At 45.0% G+C, this 17741-nt stretch overlaps 1 protein-coding gene across 1 annotated transcript in view; it reads left to right on the top strand.

Moving 5' to 3' along the window:
- Positions 1 to 17741, top strand: part of VPS45 (vacuolar protein sorting 45 homolog) — a 527429-nt gene that overhangs the window by 324537 nt on the left and 185151 nt on the right. The window contains exon 13 of the mRNA XM_069652302.1: positions 4945 to 5066. Within this exon, the coding sequence (XP_069508403.1) occupies positions 4945 to 5066 (122 nt within the window). The remainder of the gene's footprint in view (positions 1 to 4944; positions 5067 to 17741) is intronic.

Here is a 17741-nt window from a genome sequence, read left to right as displayed (position 1 = left end):
TAGCAGGAGGTGCCATGTAGGCGGAAAAGGCAGGAAATGGCGTAGGAGGCAGAGAGGTGCTAGTAGGAGTAGCAGCAGAAGGAAGGAAGTTGATAAGAAGTGCGAGGAGCCTATCGAAAAGTAGGAGATTGAGCTGAGGACACTGGACCAAGACGGTGCCATTCAGATAAACATTAATGATGGTCTTGAAGGAGTGGAAAGAGCCCAAGAGGACCCCCCACCGAGTGCCACCAATAATGGGAGAGGAAGAGATAGGAGAGAGAGCCAAGACCATATGTGGGGTCCATAGGTCTGTGAGGGAACGACAAAGAGGATGTCAGTGAGAGTCTGTCTTGAGGAAGCACTGATGTAGGTATCAGCAATATCAGTGATGCGGAGGCCTGGGTTGTAGACTGGGATGTCCTTCTTGAACTGCTCCCTTCCTGACTTAGTGAAAAGGATAGGGTAGAGTAGAAGTTAGAGAAGATGGGAGGGACGGAAAGCACCATAGAAGGTACGAGAAGGAAGGTAGGAGGAGGAGGGAGCGAAAGAGAGAGGGAGGGACACAGCCAAGCGATGCAGGAAGCACAGGGGGGCTTGCGGATTACATAGTAGGGAACACACAGGAGAAGACACACAACAGTACAACTGTATCCTCAGCGTGGTGGGGATCTAGGGATTAGGAGAGAGCCTAATGGGGCACAGTTAACAGTACCACAGAACCACAATGCAAAACTAGATTGGACTTTTCAAAAAGAGGGAAAAAAGGCCTAGTTAGAAGGCCTTCTCCTCCCACCCACTACACACACACACAAACCTTACTGTTCTATATGCAGCTCCTCAATGCTCCTATTTCAGTGAGTGTTTTGTGTAAAGCGCTTCTCTGATTCTTACAGAAAGTGTGGTTCATGAAAGACCTAACAAAACCTTGTTGTGGCCAAGTTTGGTTGAATTGGCAGTCTTGCACTTGGTTATGCAACATCCGGCGCAATTTAAATACGTGTAAAGGCACATTTTATTTTTTTATGTCAATGCATTAACCAAAGTCCTGTCCTGGAGAAACTTGCCATCTCCCAGCTTAATCTCCATGCTGAATCTGTTGGTAGCCTTCATGACCATCAGTCTGGCTTCAGAGCTGCCAGAAGCACGGAAACTGCTCTCCTGAACATCCGTGAGGACCTGCTCTCGAATCTTGACTCTAACATTCCATGTGTTCTCATTTTGCTTGATCTCTCTTCTGCCTTTGATACTGTCAACCATACCATCCTGCTCAACCGCCTCCGTGATAACCTGGGTATCACTGGTCAGGCTCTGGCTTGGCTGACCTCTTTCCTCTCAAATTGACCTTCCCAGGTCCAACTGGGGTCTTTCCTGTCTGACATCTTTTTCTTTACCTGTGGTGTCCCCCAGGGTTCTAACCTCTCTCCCTGGCTGTTCAACCAGTATCTGGCACTTCTCGCCCACCGCATCGCTGCTCTCTGCCCCAACTTTCAGTGCTATGCGGATGATACCCAGCTCATTTTCAGGCTACCCTCGGCCTCCTCTTCTCCGTCCCTCATCTATGACTGTCTTTCTGCTATCCAGGAATGGTGTGCTGCCAACGACCTCTGCCTTAATGCCAGTAAGACCGAGATTCGGCACACCCACTCCCTCCTTCCCTGCAGCTCTCTGGCCAGCCTCTCTTGGCTCTCTTCCTGCTCCTACCTGCAAGGCAAAAAACCTCGGGGTCATATTCGACTCCACACTCTCCTTCTCTCCTCACATTTCTGACGTTTCTAAGAAGTCATACTACCAGCTGCACCTCCTCAGAGGTATCCTTCCTTTCCTCTCCCCCCAGAAGCTCACTGTCTCCAGAGCCCTGGTTCTCTCGAAGCTGGACTACTGTAACAGCCTCTATTCTACTCTGCCTCTACTCTCCGCCCTATGCAACTCATCCAGAACAGGACTGCAAGACTTGTCCTTGGCCTCAAGCCCAGGGACCGTATCTCTCCAGGACTGAAATCGCTACACTGGCTCCCTGTGGCTGCGAGGATTAAGTTCAAAACCCTCTGCATTGTCCACAAGGCCTCCTGGGGCCTGGGGCCAAATTACCTTCAACTCTCCCTTCCTAAATATCTTCCTTCTCGAGCACTTCGCTCTTCCGCCTCCAACTCCCTCAGTGTCAGCCGCTTCTCCAAGCAACGAGTTGGGGGGAGATCTCTCTCTGCAGCAGGGGCCTCCCTCTGGAACAGCCTTCCGGCCTCCCTGAAACTTGAGGAGAACCATCTCCGGTTCCGGAAGCACCTCAAAACCTTCCTCTTTGCTTCTGCTTTCTCTCTCCCTCTCCCCTGCTAAATCACTGAAACTGTACTGAATCAGCAACTGGGCCACTCACCAATCTCAGTCCTTGGCCCAGCCACTCTCCCCTGCACTGCCTTCCTGGCAACCCCTGCACTGCGGGACTGTCTCTGTATCCCTACAGCCCCCCTTCCCAGCACTTGCCTGCACTTATCTTGCACTTGCCACCAGCTGGCTCTATTATTTATCTTGTTCATTACTAACCCTGTACTGCACTTTCCCCTCTCCCTTTCCCCCTTGCACTTTTCCCGTCCCCCCTACCCCTTCACTTGCGCGATCTGAATGACACCTGGCCTAGTAGGATCGTTGTCTGTCTCCCCTTGTTCCCTCCTCCCTGCCTCGTCGCGCCTTGAAACACTTGTGTATAGGCGCGTTACAAATGCCATATCATATATCATATCATATCAAAGTCGTAGAAGCAAAACATTCAAATTCAAAAAGGACACATTTACTATCGTTTCGGTTAAGGAAGGTGGAAAGGGGAAAACTGTTGTTTGCACAAAATCAAATCTTTAGAAGGAAAACTGAGAATAGTGAAAAGAGACCATAAGTCATTTGGTACCTTGGGTTCTTCATTTATGTTTGCTTTTCGTAATTGACTTGAATACGTATTGAGCATATTGCTTTTTAGTTTTGGCTAATAGGTGGTGTGTAAACACCATCAATAAACTGAAGGTATTGCACTGGAGTACACATATGAGGGAGTTGAAATGTGAGGCAAGACACAGAGCCTGTGGTTGTTCGGTTATTTACCCACACTTTGACTGCCTAGGGCTATGCTAATCTGTATGCATAATCGGTATAGCCGCTCCCATTCACTACCTGCACCCAAACCCCACCCTGCTGTGGTCTTTTTGAGCTAGCTCTATGAAGCAGTAACATCAAACCATGGCCTGTCAGTTTTTATTTCTAAGCAGCCTCTTGAGAGGTAATGGCACAATTGCAGCAGTGAATGTTACTGATGTAATAGAAATGTCCCAATTAAGTGTGCCATCCGCACCTTTATTGATATCTGGGCTTTCCACTGAAGTCCTATTACAAACAAGCATTAACAAAGCTAGCATTTGTGGCTTTGTTCTGGGGATTAGATGGCTTGCTATCATATGCCTAGGTGCTTATGCCATTTTCCGGCTGTTGCCATTTTATGGCCAGGTATTACCATTATGGTAATCCCTGGCAAATGCTTTTCCCATTTCTACACTAAACCCAAAACTGTTGGCTTTGCTAATGCTTGTTTTTTTCTAATCACTTGCCTTTGGAATATGTCCCCAGGGCAGGTCATTGTCCAGTCACAGAAGTCTACTGTGCTGGCTTTCTTTCCATACATGTAGCTGTGTGTATCCAAAAGAATGAATAAATACACTCGACAATGGTAAGTTAAAGGAACAAAACACGAACTGCTAAATTCCTCAACATACAGATAAAAACGGTCTGAAAATGCCTTCTCTTGCCGTAGTTTAATTTAATTTGAGCAATTTGGGTACTGTTGCGTCTCTCGTCTATTCTTCTCGCGTTTCTAATAATACAACGGAACATTACTGCTGTGTTCAAGCCGGCAAATGATATGTGCAAGGACTAAATTTATACATCATCGGGCAAAAAGGGACCAGATTAAAGAAGCTTCACCTCTGCCTGCAGTCACGATGAAAATAAAACCACCCGCAGCGTTGCTAATTCGTGTGATGTTTCTGGGTTTGTACCACGCACCCATTTTCCTATTTTGGTATTCATTTTGACCGCGTATTGCTGTAGATGTAGATGATGATTTAATTGTGCCGGCCACCAGCATCCAGTCTAAGATACATAGAGCCTGATTCCCAATAGTTTAGTGCTCTGGGTGTATATGGCCTCTCTGAAAGGAGCAGGCCAACAGACCACTTGAACTGCCCCAGCAGAACGGTGTAGCGCCCCCAGCAGGGCAAAGTGCCTGCCAAAGCTCTTCCACAAAATCCCGCCCAAATGATTGTGTGCCCAGCAAGGGCTTGTTGAGTGCATGGAGCCGAGGTGGGCTACTGCAACAGCCTTCTCATCCATCTCCCCACCGCTGCGTGATCTTCCAAGCCCGGGAAAAGCACACCAATCTGCCATCGGCGTCACTACCAGCCTTCCTACGTCCTCCCTCTCAGGACACAGGCAGGCCACCTCACAGCTGCACCACCGGTTCCCATGCCAGGCCCTCATTCTAGTTCTGTGATTGGTCCACGGTTTCACATCCACAAACAATGCATCTCTAAGCCCATGGCCCAGAGCTACGATCACAAAACCTCAACTCTGTTTTACATCTCAATCCCCCTGCACTGCATAAACATTCCGTCCTTTTCCCTTTTGGCGCTCATCCAGTGGAACAATTACCAAATCTAATATTGCAGGTCGACCACTGGCAGTTCACGACTGCCTGGAGCTCATTCATTGGTTTTTTTTCATGCCCCCTAATTCAGAGCTGACACAGAATTGTTTTTTTATGACTGAAATTATTCTGTTTAATAATGGGTGTGATAATCTGCATGTATACAGTAGATACCCACTATGCATGAAGGTAAATCTGTTGGTGCACCGGTAATAAGAGATGTAATTATCTGTTGCTTAATAGTAGCCTTCTAATGCTCACATATGCTTTTCACATGACAGGGAGTGGAAAATGTTTACACCCAACACCAGCCCTTGCTGCACGAGACTTTGGACCAGCTCATCAAAGGGAAACTGAAGGATAATCTCTACCCATACTTGGGACCCAACACCCTCCGAGACAGGTAAGGACGGAGATGATGTGACCCAGCGCCCAGATCTCGACTAGAAGAGAGAAGGGCATATCTGTTGAGACCATTGGCCTAGCGAAAGCATTAATGGAATTTCTGTATTGTGGCCAACTGGTGGTACACCATATGCATATCCTCAGCCACGGTGCTCAAAACTGTCAATTGTATCGACTTGGTAGCCCCCCAGCAGTTGAGCTGGGTGGACCAGTATTCAAGCTCCCATTCATATTTTGTACAGCAAAAACCAAACAGCGCAATGGCCCTAAACTCGCAAACCAGCACTTGCACTGCCTGATGCCATTGCTTTTGCATCCGCACAGCCACAGCAGCTGATAGAGATCCTGCCTCAAATCACATGCAACAGACCCTCTACTCCCAAAGTGCTGCTCTTGGTTGCACCCCTCCATCACTTTGGTGACACAAAAACACATTTAAACCCGACAGGAAAACACTAACCCAACCATGGTCTCGCACAAAACTCTCAATTTGCAAATTCGAGTTAAGTGGTTAATCGCAAAATGTTATGAGGACAATTTGAAGCTCGTCCTAACTAATTTAGGACATAAACAATGTTTAAAATAAATGTCATAAACAGACTGTTTCGCTCATACTTGGTGTAAGATCTACCGGCACTCCACCCACATCAATAGCGGGTTATACTCAACTTCACATAGAAACACCATAGGCTCGTGGCTCGTGGCATGTGTTATTGGATCATATATTCTTCACTTTGCTTTTTGCTTTTCTATTAATGAATTCATAAATTACATAAAGCGTTACATTCAGTGTTGACGCATCTGCTGCAAAATGACAAACATATGGGGGCTGATTCATGGAATTATTTGCGCCGAAAAGCGGGGATTTTGTGCCATTCTGCCGCAAATCCCCATTTGTTAAACAGGGATTTGCGGCCAGAATGGCACACAAATCCCTGTTTTTCGGCGCAAATAATTCCATGAATCAGCCCCGTTGTTGCTATCATTTGTTTCAATTTATTATACAGTAGCCCTTACAATAGACCAAGATAACATACATATAGTTCTATATATAAAGTGTGTTAGTTTGTGTCTTGATAAATAAAGTGCATGATGCGCTCAATGAATTAATGGTGTTTCAAAACAAGGTTATGAAATACATAGAGCGATTGGAGAAGGAACCCACCAGGAATTTTTAAATATAAGCAAGGACGAGGAAGGAGCAGTAAAGAATCTGGCGAACAGTGTGCCTTTGCAATAGGGGAAGCAGGTAAAGGGGGAGTCATAGGGACACTGAAACGCCAAGATTACGTAAGGGAATGGAAAAGACAAATGAAAGATTCTGCTGTGTCATACAGTAGAATACAAGAAGATCCCATACTTGAATGACAGGATGTCATTCAATTGGGGTTAATAAGAGCAAACGATGATGGTTGGATATCGGAGCAAGAAGCGGACTTCCGGATACAAAGAAATTCTTGCAATAGTGCACTTCGGTATCATAACACAAACTAACGCAGTGGGCCTCATTATGAGTGTTCCGGTCCTGAAACAACGGTGCCGGTAAGCCTAACGGCACTGTTGTTTCTGGACCGTCACACTACGACTCTACTGGCGGGTGCTGTCCCGCCTGCCAGGGTCAGACCTGGCGGGTGAAACACACCTGCCTGCAAGAGTTTCCCGGAAGCACTGGCACTCTTGTTAACGGTGCCGGTGCTTCCGTGGTCCCCATTCCCAAGAAATCCATGGGAATGTGGACTTACAAAATTACTTGCGCCTGACTTCCCGGCCTCTGGGGTCGGAATACCCCGGTGTTACTCGGGGACTTTATTTCAACAAAATGCCAGGGGTAGCGGAAGTGACATCACATGACCCTTGGTCCCCTGATGACATCACAGGAAGTGATGTCATTTGACCCCACCCCAAAATTATATCGCGGGAAGTGATGGAACACGACCTTTTACCCGTTGACAAAACAGGAAGTGGCATTGCAGCATTGTACACTACGAAAAATATGGTTACGATATCACTATAATGTGATGTACATTTCATACCTGAATGGATCGCCATATGTATCATTAAGATCAGTGTGTATAGACCCATATTACCAAATTACTGTGATTGTAAGTAGACGTCCATGACCAAATGATAATGATGTGTTATTATACAGAACTTAAGCGCTTTACATAGAAGTAATATACATATAATATTGGCCAAACTGTGTTGGTACCCATTTATCGACCTCAGAAGGATGAAAGGCTGAGTTGAGGCGTTTGAGAACAGACTAAATCAGTGACTCACCCCCTGAAGTGTGCCTGAAATAAACATTTAATGAGTCTAGCAATTATTGTGTAGAATTCCAGAAAGACACATTTTTTGGCATTCCTATTCTTTCTTATTTAGGTTCAGTGCTGAAAGTGTTAGACTTGTGGCCCTCATGTTCTTATTTTTCTTCTTTTTTTAAGGGGCCTGAACAAGGCAGCTAGCCACTCCAGAATTAAAGATCCACATGGTTCTGGCCACAGCCCAGGAGCATGCATTCCAAAAAACAAAACAAAATATTTTTTTGGTATTTTTTTTTTAGAGGTCGCAAGGGAGACCACAGAGGTCGCAAGTTAGACCTCAGAGGTCGCACATGCAACCTCTGGCTACCCCCAAATGACGTCCGTGGTGTTACTGGGAAGTCAGGCACTGGTAATTCAAGACGGGTCCGGCAGCAACCTGCCGGTTTTACTGGCGGTTACCGGCTGACCTGTAATGAGGCCCACTTTCTACATAGCAATTTATAGGTCGACTTGGGCTATTAGGAGGGATACAGTTCAATAAATTTAGACTAATGATGGCAACACGAAGTTGGTGATTTTGCAGTAGATGCTTCAACATCAAAAGTAACACTATCATTTATGAATTGCAAATAGCACAGCAAAGAATATATGATCTAGTAACACAAGTCATAGGGAACCCGTATCCAGTATATTGTGTTTCTATATAAACAGAATATTTAACAGTAACAGCTTCTCACAAGACTGGTTTAAAGTGCAAACAAAGATCAAAGCGCTTTAGCATTGAGCTGTACATTATCCGCTCGAAATATTTGTGATAAAATTGCCATTCGTTTTCACACGAACATTCAGACGATATGATCGGATCGCCCTCTCCATGCCCCAGAAGCTGATACTGACAACCTCATCACGTGATGGGATGAACTGAAATCCTTGACACAATTTAACAAAAACCATCCTCTCATCCTTCTCAGGAACCCAATTTAAAAAGCTTAATGCTCAGGATTCCCCGGAGATCTTTGTCCTTGCAAAGTAAAAAAAAATATATTGTCCAGCTCCACCTTCCTGGAAATGCCATTACACATTGACAAGCCTGCAAAGCATTTCCCACAAACTTTAGATCACTTTGGGGCAAAGTACCGGGCCAGTGAGCCAACACGCATAACCTGTTTCAAAGCAATTTAAGGGTGTTTTGCCGCTAAAATGCTTCTTTATTCAGGTGCCAAACTCTGTTTATCGAGCACACTTTTCTCAAGTTCTTTAGTCATAAACACCAACATCGCTGAACTTTACAGAGGAATAATGACATCAGAAAGGATGAACAAGAATGTCCATCAGAAAGGATTCGAAATGAGGACCATCAAGAAGAATTTGCAGTATTGGCCAGCTGGTAACGGGTCACAGATAAAGGGACCACTGCAGTGATTCACAATGTCACGATGATTCATGACTTTGGGAGGTACAAAACCTACAGGCAGGGCTAGAAACTCAGTGATCAACTAGCAGTGGATTACCAATATAGAGTGATCAATCGGGGGATTAACTATATTGATTTTGTGTGGTATTATCAATAAAGATTAGCATACTGGATTTATTGACTTTTTTGTCTCGCTTCATGCCGGACCCAGCAGCCTCTAAGTGCAGGACTGGGGATTGTATCTGTGCTGCTCTGTGTCGTCTTGTTTCCAAGGAGAGCACATTGCCCCTGAGCTATTCTCCCGGGCCGTTAACCATGATAATCTCATGCTGGATTAACCATATTTACATTTCATAAAGCTTGAACGTTATATTGCCCATGTATCCGACCAATCCCAACCCACCTCCTCTACACAAATAGCTTTCCCACCCACTGTCAATGGCCCCACATGTACATCTCCACACTCCATTGACCAAACATACGTACAACCATTCCCACACTACACTACAATCACTACCAAAGCCCCACAGAGGTAGGTCCACCCACAATCGTCCTCATGCGTTCCCAAGCACAATGCCTCCCCCATGTGCAGACTCCACATTCTCATCTCGGTGCTTTGTACTTGGAACCATTCACACAGACAGTTTCCTGCACTCCACCCATTTGTATCGCATCACTCTTTATACGTATCCCAACTGGCACATCCCCAATGCACCACACATGTGCATTCCCCATCCACCCCTTGCAGAGATATCCTCACTGTCCATCCAGCCACCAATCGCCCCAGACACAGCACCGCCTTCCATCCATACTCCCACAGACAAATACCGCCACCATTACACACCTCTCCAAAGACAACAGGCATATAGGAGAAGTGGAAATAGATAGTAGCAGAGGAGTAAGGAAGGAGATGGAGTAGAGGATAGGAAAGCAAAGAAAGATCTATAGGTACCACAGTGACAACATTGCAACCTGAAGATCTTGATTCTAATCCAAGATGCCCCACTTCACTAAAATTGTGTGATCTTGAGCACATCACTTTAGAGTCCTCTCATACAGTGTTTATCAGGCAATCATTGGAGGGTTTACAGGTAAAATAATGTACTTTATTACACCAAAATGACTGGCCAGGAGAAGACATTTGGACTGCAAACATCAGAACCGGAACACATGAATTGGAATTCTGGCTTTCCCTATTGTCCAAAGTTGTTTTGATGTTCAGACATTGCATCAGCTCTATGTACTCCAGTTTCCTTATCTGCCAAACATTGGAGTGCTTAGAAATAAACTGGACACTAGCATAATGGGCAACATTACATCAAAAAGATTGTTAGGAAGAGGAAAGAAGTCAGAGGCAGCCTGCTCCTACAATGAAATAGAAGAGAGGATGCATGTGGTTTTGTAGCTGAACTTAAGAACTAGAGTAAGTGGCTTCCCCACTTGACTAACATTGTGTAAACATGAGGAAAACGCTTTAGCTGTCTCTAGTTTCCTTATATGTCAGACAAGGGAGTGCTTAGAAACAAATTGAACTCCAGTATAATGGACTACACTAAATCAAAAAGATTGAAGAGGCAACTTATGTAGACTGGCAGTGAGGATTTTTACTTTAGAATCTGAAGATGCATGCTCTACTGTAGGTTTCAATGTCTGACAAAACATTTGAACTTTTCAAAACACTGATCACCAGCATAAAGTACAGTAGTACATCAAAAAGACTAACGAGGAGACGCATGATGCAGTGCTTACATTATGGACCTTGCAACCAGAGGTTCTGGATCATAATCGTGGACCAAATTCAGGGTTCATATTTTCTTCCCATGTGTTTCTGCATGCAAACATTGCAGACTGCTTTGTGACTCCTATGATTTAACAATTCTGGCTACTATTCTGTTAACAGTCAGTATGCCTTGTAACATTTTGTACCTTTTCAAAACTCTGTTTTGGGGGCGCTTTTTTAAATACTGTTTTCCATTCTGCATTTTCATAATTCCAGTAAATATAATTTCCAAAGCATAAAATGGACACAATCAAAGTTGAGAATCATTTGATATTCTTTTCCGTGATGTCCTTGATGACTCACAGGTGTCATGGTATCCCTTCCGTGACTCAGTGAATTTGGTGAAATAAAGCCACTGACTTTATTCCAGGTTTCCCTAGTTGACGAAACTCGTGCTCTAATAAATAATCTGAATGCTAGTTTCGGTTGTTAAATCAAATAAAAAGGAGAGGCAAGGATATGGAATAGTTGACTTGCAATGAAGTAACAATTTGATGACTTTGGAATTAAGTGATGTGGATCCTAATGTGATTTGACCCTTGTGACCATAGTGGTTTGATCTTGGCCAAATAATGGCCAAATAATTTTTTCTCCCTCTGCTTCAGTTCCGTGATGGGCCAAAAGTTTGTCTTTCCCACATGAAATCAAATGTCCATCATCTGTCAATATCAAGGAACAGGGCTGAGCACATGCAGAGTGAGCCCAGTCACTTCTAGTCACTAGTGATGGCTAAGCTGTGTCAGGCGTCCAAAGGATCAACTGATGACTAGCACCGAAGACACTGTTTCAAGGAGGCTCTTTCTGGCCATGAACACAAAACGTAGGTATTACAGAGGACTAGTAGGTTCCACAAAACTTGAACAATTCAAGTTTACTTGTCAGACCGTAGAAATTAAGTCCTTCTTTCTCTTCCTCCGTGTTCCCCCTTTTTTGACGTTGGTCAAACGTCACTCACAGTTCTTGGGATTTTAGTTGTCCTACGCTTCTTTCTTGGAAGTTGTCTGCTTCTGATTAGGATATGTAATTTAATCTAAGTGGTCCCGTGAAGCGCCCTTCTGCCGCTTTTGGTGGCCTCGCTGTGCATAATGAACACATTGTTCATTTGCTTCTCGCCCTAGATATCAGACAATTTTCATCCTGGATGTTTTACTGCTCTGTTCAACATTGTTATCTATGGGATTTATAGTATCCCACACTTTTTTCTTGACATTGTCTTTTGTCTGTCTTGTCAAATTCTGGACTTGACGAAATGTGTTGCTCCTCCAGGACGTGAAGACTTCTTGGCACCAACAGTGCTGCTTCCTTGGGTTGTCTACTGGGGGTCCAGGCATCAGACTCTTTCAGCTTCCTTGGACCCCACAGGCTCCCAGGTTTCCCCTCCCGTATGTAGGGGCCTCCTCTGTTTGAGCTAGACGTCAATTCACCAGCGTAAAAAGTTTTCTACGAAACAGGCTCAGGGTCCAACTCCTACCTTCATCCCATTCTGTCTCTCACTCTCTCTCTCCTCACCCTGCATTCTTCCACCTCATTCCTTTTCTCGTCTAACTTTTCCATAGCCTGTCTTATATTTTTCTTCTTCCCACCTCTTTATCTCTCTGGCTTCTCTTTCTCCTCATCTGTTTTCACTCCTGCTCTTTCTCTGCTTCTTCCTTCCCCCCTCCTCGCCACTGTAAGGAAGGCATGGTATCAAAGCAAGACAGCCACAAGTGATCACAGTTCAAGGGTGTTTATCAAACTGTAAAAATGGGTGTGATAAACGCCTAATCTAAACCTAAATCTATGATGGGAGCAAGCTACGACCATCAAATAATAAGAGTACCGTCCAAGTGGCGTCTATTCAAATAAAAAGGGCCTATACTAAGACAACCTATTGCCAATCTTTACCGCTATGCTACAAAATAGTGTGGGATAGTGTTCACAAGAAAAGAAGGGTACACAAAATGATAAGTCAGGATGTTATTGCCGGGGTCTCTCTTCCCCACGTTTTTATCATGGGACAAAGCGGGACTCTTAAGCACAGCACACTCCTGGGCTTTTCCAGCACAAGGCCACAGTTCCTTTTCTCTATATCAGGACCTTCTGTGTGCAAGTCTCTTTCATGCAAAGTCTCTTGGTTTAGAGGGCCTGATATGCCGTAAACAACAAAAAAAAAGTTGCTTCTACTAATCTTCACATCGGGCAATTACTCTTCACCCTTGGGTCCCCCTCAGCCGGCCTCTGATCCTTCTCCCAACGTTAGCCTCCCTCAGTCAGGCTCAGACCAACCACTGTTGACATCCCTCAACCGGGTTCACATTTGCCAAGATAACACTGTTCATTTAGTTTTCTCACAATGTGGGATTCACTTCCCTTAGCTTTTTGCTTGACGACCCTCATTCGGGTTTACTACCGCCTTTCAATCGCACTCTCTTCATTTGTAATATTCAATAGTCTCAAAATCTTTTTAAACAACCATCTAGTTTAGTTGGGTCCCACTCATCCGGGCTCAGACCTTCCGTCATCGGTTTACTAAAGCACTTGCTAATTCAAACAAAGACCTCCGAAGGACTATCACGTCTCGCTGGGTTACTGTTATTCTCTGGCAAGTACGTCCTTCAAAATATCACAGTTCATACAGTGTTCCCCTCATCCATGCTCATACGCCAGTTTCACATTTCCCTTAGTCGGGTTTACACTTTCATATTCCTCAAAGAGTACTGCAACGTGCAAAGGACTTTCGATTGTACAATGGTATTGGCTTGACCCTTCTATGACCACCTCGACACCTCACGCCGGCCTCCCCTAGGGCCTCTTGATACTTGTAATTTCAACAACAACCAAAGAGTTTTGACTGTACTAGCGGTTTGGCTTGACCCTCGTAGGACCACTTCGATTTCTCAGTTCAACACATTCTCCCTGTTCAGGAGCAGGGCATCCGTCAGAGTCTTTCGATTGAGCTGCCCACGTGGCGCCGGACCACTCTAACTGATACCTATTTTGCTGAAAAAAGATCTTTGCTTTAGTCTTCTTTTTTCATACAATGTTGCTCTTGACAACCTTGAGCCCAACACAGTCCGATCTATTGTCAGCTCTTTCCGACTCACCGGCTGTGCCGAACTCTGTTGGCATCTCCTGCCTCTGGAGTAAAAGACGGTACCACGATAGCAACTGCTTCTCACCACCCTGAATATCCGTGTGGGAGGGTCCCATGTACCGCTGACATCCTTCGCACCATTCGCCAGCTGCAATTCCCGGTCTTATGTTTCCCTCCTCGGCGGCTCCGCAGGTCTGGGTTGAAAAGGGCAAGGGCAACTCCCTCCTTGTAGTCTTTTCAGGTCTCGCCACCTTTCTCCTCCATTTGTACTGCTGTCCTGGGATAGCTGCTTCCTCATGCCTTTGGCCTCGCTCAAAGTGTGCTTTCATGCTCTGCCTTTTATCCCTATAGGGAAAGGGAAGGGAAGTCGGGTGTGTGTAATTCTCAACGATTGCCTGACTCTGCTTGACCCTTGTGTTGGGACATGTCAGGTATAGGGCTCTGGTGTTTGGCCGTCGTCTTTCGTGGTTATCGGTCTGTAAGAAAGTGTTTATGTCAAGAAAAGGGGTGGGGTGAGTTTCTAGATATACTATAGGGTAGGATGGGGAAACTGTGTCATAAGTAAGGGGGTACCGCGTCTCACCCTTCAGTGTCCCTCTTCCACCCCTCGAAGACCCCTCACCCAGGTGATCCTCCTGCACTAGTCCACCCCTAGGAACTGGATCCGATAGCGATGGCTGTGTCCTGGCCACCTGGATGACAGATCCCCAGGGACTAGTAAGCGAGTCACCTTCAGGTTTCTCACACCACCCGGCAACATACTCTGTACTTCTAACTTCTAACTCGCACACCACCTCTCCATTCTGGCCCTTTTTATGGGGGTGGGGGGAGCAAATGATGCTTGCAAGAAAAAAGGTAATTCTAGTGGTGGGTGTTGTTGTTTATGATAAAACTGATTTAATTTTTTAATTGATGATACTGAATAGAGCAGTAACCCCATTGTATTAAACATTAACATGGAATTTGCCATGATATGGACTAGACCACCTCTATGCACATCCCAATTTCCAGAATTCAAGCTCTATCAGCAATTTTACTTTTAAGTAAATGTGGAAAACGACTAGCGTCACTGCATTCTGGTGTTTGTCCACTTACATTTATAAAACTAAACCGGAATGCAAAATGATGTACTTTAAATGCCAGGACTTAAAAAACATGATTTGAGAGTTTTGTTTCAGCCTATGTCTTATGAAACAAGAGTATGAACTAAGTAATTAGGTGAGTAAAGCGAGCAGTGGTTTGTATGTATATATTTTGATTCACTAAACATTTTTTTGTTAGAGGGACGTTATGGTTAAGTTGCACTACTAAAAACCTGTGAAATTCACTAAAAAAACTTTATAAACGTGACATTATGGCTCAGAGTGAAAAATCGAAAAACCCCTGAAATTCGACAGTTATGGTAGGCTAAGCAACCATAACTGCCCGCACCACTGTGCACTGCTAACACTACCACCCAGGACATGAAGGATGGCATCACAAATGTCATTGATGACAATGGTGTGCTGGTGCACAGCGTTCTATAACTGCCTTTCATCCCATAGAGATGTTGTGACAGGTTGTGTAATTTTAGTTCCTTAATTTAAGCCCAGTCCAGAGTCCAGAAACCTCTCCAAAGAAGTAAGAAGTCATCTGCTGTTGTGAGATTTATTAATCTGGTGGAATCCCACAGGTGGAAGCGTTTCAATTTGAGGTAAAATGCTTAGAAAACAACAAACCAAAAACAGTTCATTAAGAAAAGCTGATACGAGAAGAAGTTTCTACAGTTAAAGAAAGGGAGCTGATACTGCCATAGTATTATTGCAGAACTGTATTCCTGCTAGTTTCATTTTTAAAGTTAAAGTTGTAATGTTAGAATAAGCGAGTTGCATGGGATATATTTTGTGCTTACTCGTAAAGTGTATGCTGCGCTTGTAATCACAGCCGTTAACAATCACAGCAAGTATCCTAAAGGAAGCTGCCAACATTTAATAGTTAATATGCACAGCCCGGGTGAAGAAATGTGTGTAGCGCGGCGGCGTATGCTTTATAACTCCAGGCGCTTGTCCATGTGCGCGCGTGAAGTCAATTGCACAGCAATTCCAGGAGCGCGTCGATGCGCGCAAGTGAAGTTAATCACACTGTAATTCCAGCGCGAGTCTTTGAATATATTTCTGAAGTGTGGTATGGCTTCAGTCAGCGGGAGACCAGCAATGCGCGTGTCATGTGGCACGGTGTAATAACATAGTGCGCGGCGGTACCTGTAAGCAAGCAACAACGTTTGAAAATCTCAAGCAGCAACATTTCGGCGAGTTAGCTTAACTCGTGATCATGTCTAGTTAGAGAAATTCAAGGAAACAGAAAGAGGACTATGCACTTAATAGGGGAAATCTAAATTAAGAGAATTCCTTTATGCTTGCAGCACAGCCGTGTCAAATGAAAGTGCAAAGACAATTTAAAGTAAAATAAATACTAAATAATTGTTGAAAGTAAGGAAAAGACATTGTTTTCTGGTTACAAGCGCACAAGTTCATGAAAAAGACTTGTTTTCCTTCTACAATTACAAGTTCATGTAAAAGATTTCGTTTTCAGTCTACAATTGTATTTCATGTGAAGACATAGGGCCTCATTACAACATAGGCGCTCCCGTAATGAAGAGTGCCGGGTCGGGACCGGCACCCTTCATTACGGGATGCCCTATTACGAGGTGCCCTTGCAGACCCGGTAAGGGCGCCTGGTCAGACCAGACGTCCTTTGCGGGTCCCGCGAGGGGCCAGGGAGCTAATAACGGGCCCATTATTAACGTGCCCATTATTAGCTCCCTCCCCATTCCCATGGAGCCCTATGGGGGCTCAAATGGGAATGGGGATGGGTTCCTTCAAGGAGGAATTACCGGGTCCTCCAAAGTTCCTCATTGAAGGAACACAGTACTGGAACCCGGTATGGAGGCAGCCATGCCCTCCATACCGGCTGCCTCCATACTCGTAATGAGGCCCATAAACTCCAGTATTCAACAGTAAATGCAGAAAGTTATAAGTCAGTATAGTTCCCGGAGGAATCAGATAAAATAACTCTTGTTAACCTCAACTATTCAAAACTGAGTACACCAAAGACAGTTACTTCGAAAGTATTCAGTAATTTATACTACGCCTCTAAGCTAGTAGCAGAGGTAATAGATTTCTTAACTACTGATATTATTTTAACTACACTTGATCTACACTGAGCTTATGTAACCTGGTGTATTTTTCTGCTACAGAGACCAGAGATGGGCCAGAAGGTTGGGAGTCTGCTGTGTCTCGTTTGTTGTTTTATCCACTACCCCTTTCCCTTCCTTGGGGTTCTCAACTCAGCTGTAAACATAGGGTTGAGCAGGGAACTCCTGGTGAGGGTCTGTGGGATCAGCATCAGCTCCTGCGCGGATTTCAGCAAGCCTCCCATGATGGGTCACATTGCAACACGTGCTCGGCCAACTGGAAAGAGGGGATTTCTTGACGTCGTTGAACCTGATGGATGCCTAATTCCATGTCCCCATTCACAGGAAACATCAAAAATGTCTGTTTCATGGTGCAGGGCCAGCACTACCAGTTCAAGGCCCTACTATTCGGCTTGAAGTCAGCCCCAAGAGTTTTCACAAAATGTCTGGCATGGTGGTGGCCCATATACGTCTGCAGGGCATACATATATATCCTTACCTGGATGATTGGCTGATATGTACCTGCTTGCAGGAGCTGGCCGACGAACACACAAAGATGACCGTCAGGTTATTGACGGATCTGGGATTCTCTGTCAACTATCCGAAGTCCTGCTTAACGGTTGTCAGTGAAGACGGCTACGGTGCGGGTCATCAAGTCGTTACTGGGCATGATGTCGTCCTGCATCTACTGTGTCTGTATCTGCAGGTTGCAGATGCAGCCCCTACAGGAATTCTTGGATGCCCGTTGGATACAAGTGTCCGGAGGTTTCACGGAAAAAGATCCCTCTCAACAAGGAGTTCCGGCATGCAATAGAGAGGTGGGGGATCCACGCATAGACATTGGATTTAAAAAAAAAACATACCAGGAGATGGTCACCACAGACCCCTCACTGGAAGGTTGGGGGGGTGCACACCGGAAGTCTGCACGCCAGAGGCCTGTGGCTGCCGTAGAAGGATCTGCAGATCATCA

The sequence above is a fragment of the Ambystoma mexicanum genome, chromosome 1p (assembly GCF_040938575.1).
Source record: "Ambystoma mexicanum isolate Mex_15411 chromosome 1p, UKY_AmexF1_1, whole genome shotgun sequence".
NCBI classification, from domain to species: domain Eukaryota; kingdom Metazoa; phylum Chordata; class Amphibia; order Caudata; family Ambystomatidae; genus Ambystoma; species Ambystoma mexicanum.
The sequence above is the reverse complement of the archived record's forward strand: the minus strand, read 5'-3'. Positions and strand labels throughout refer to the sequence as shown.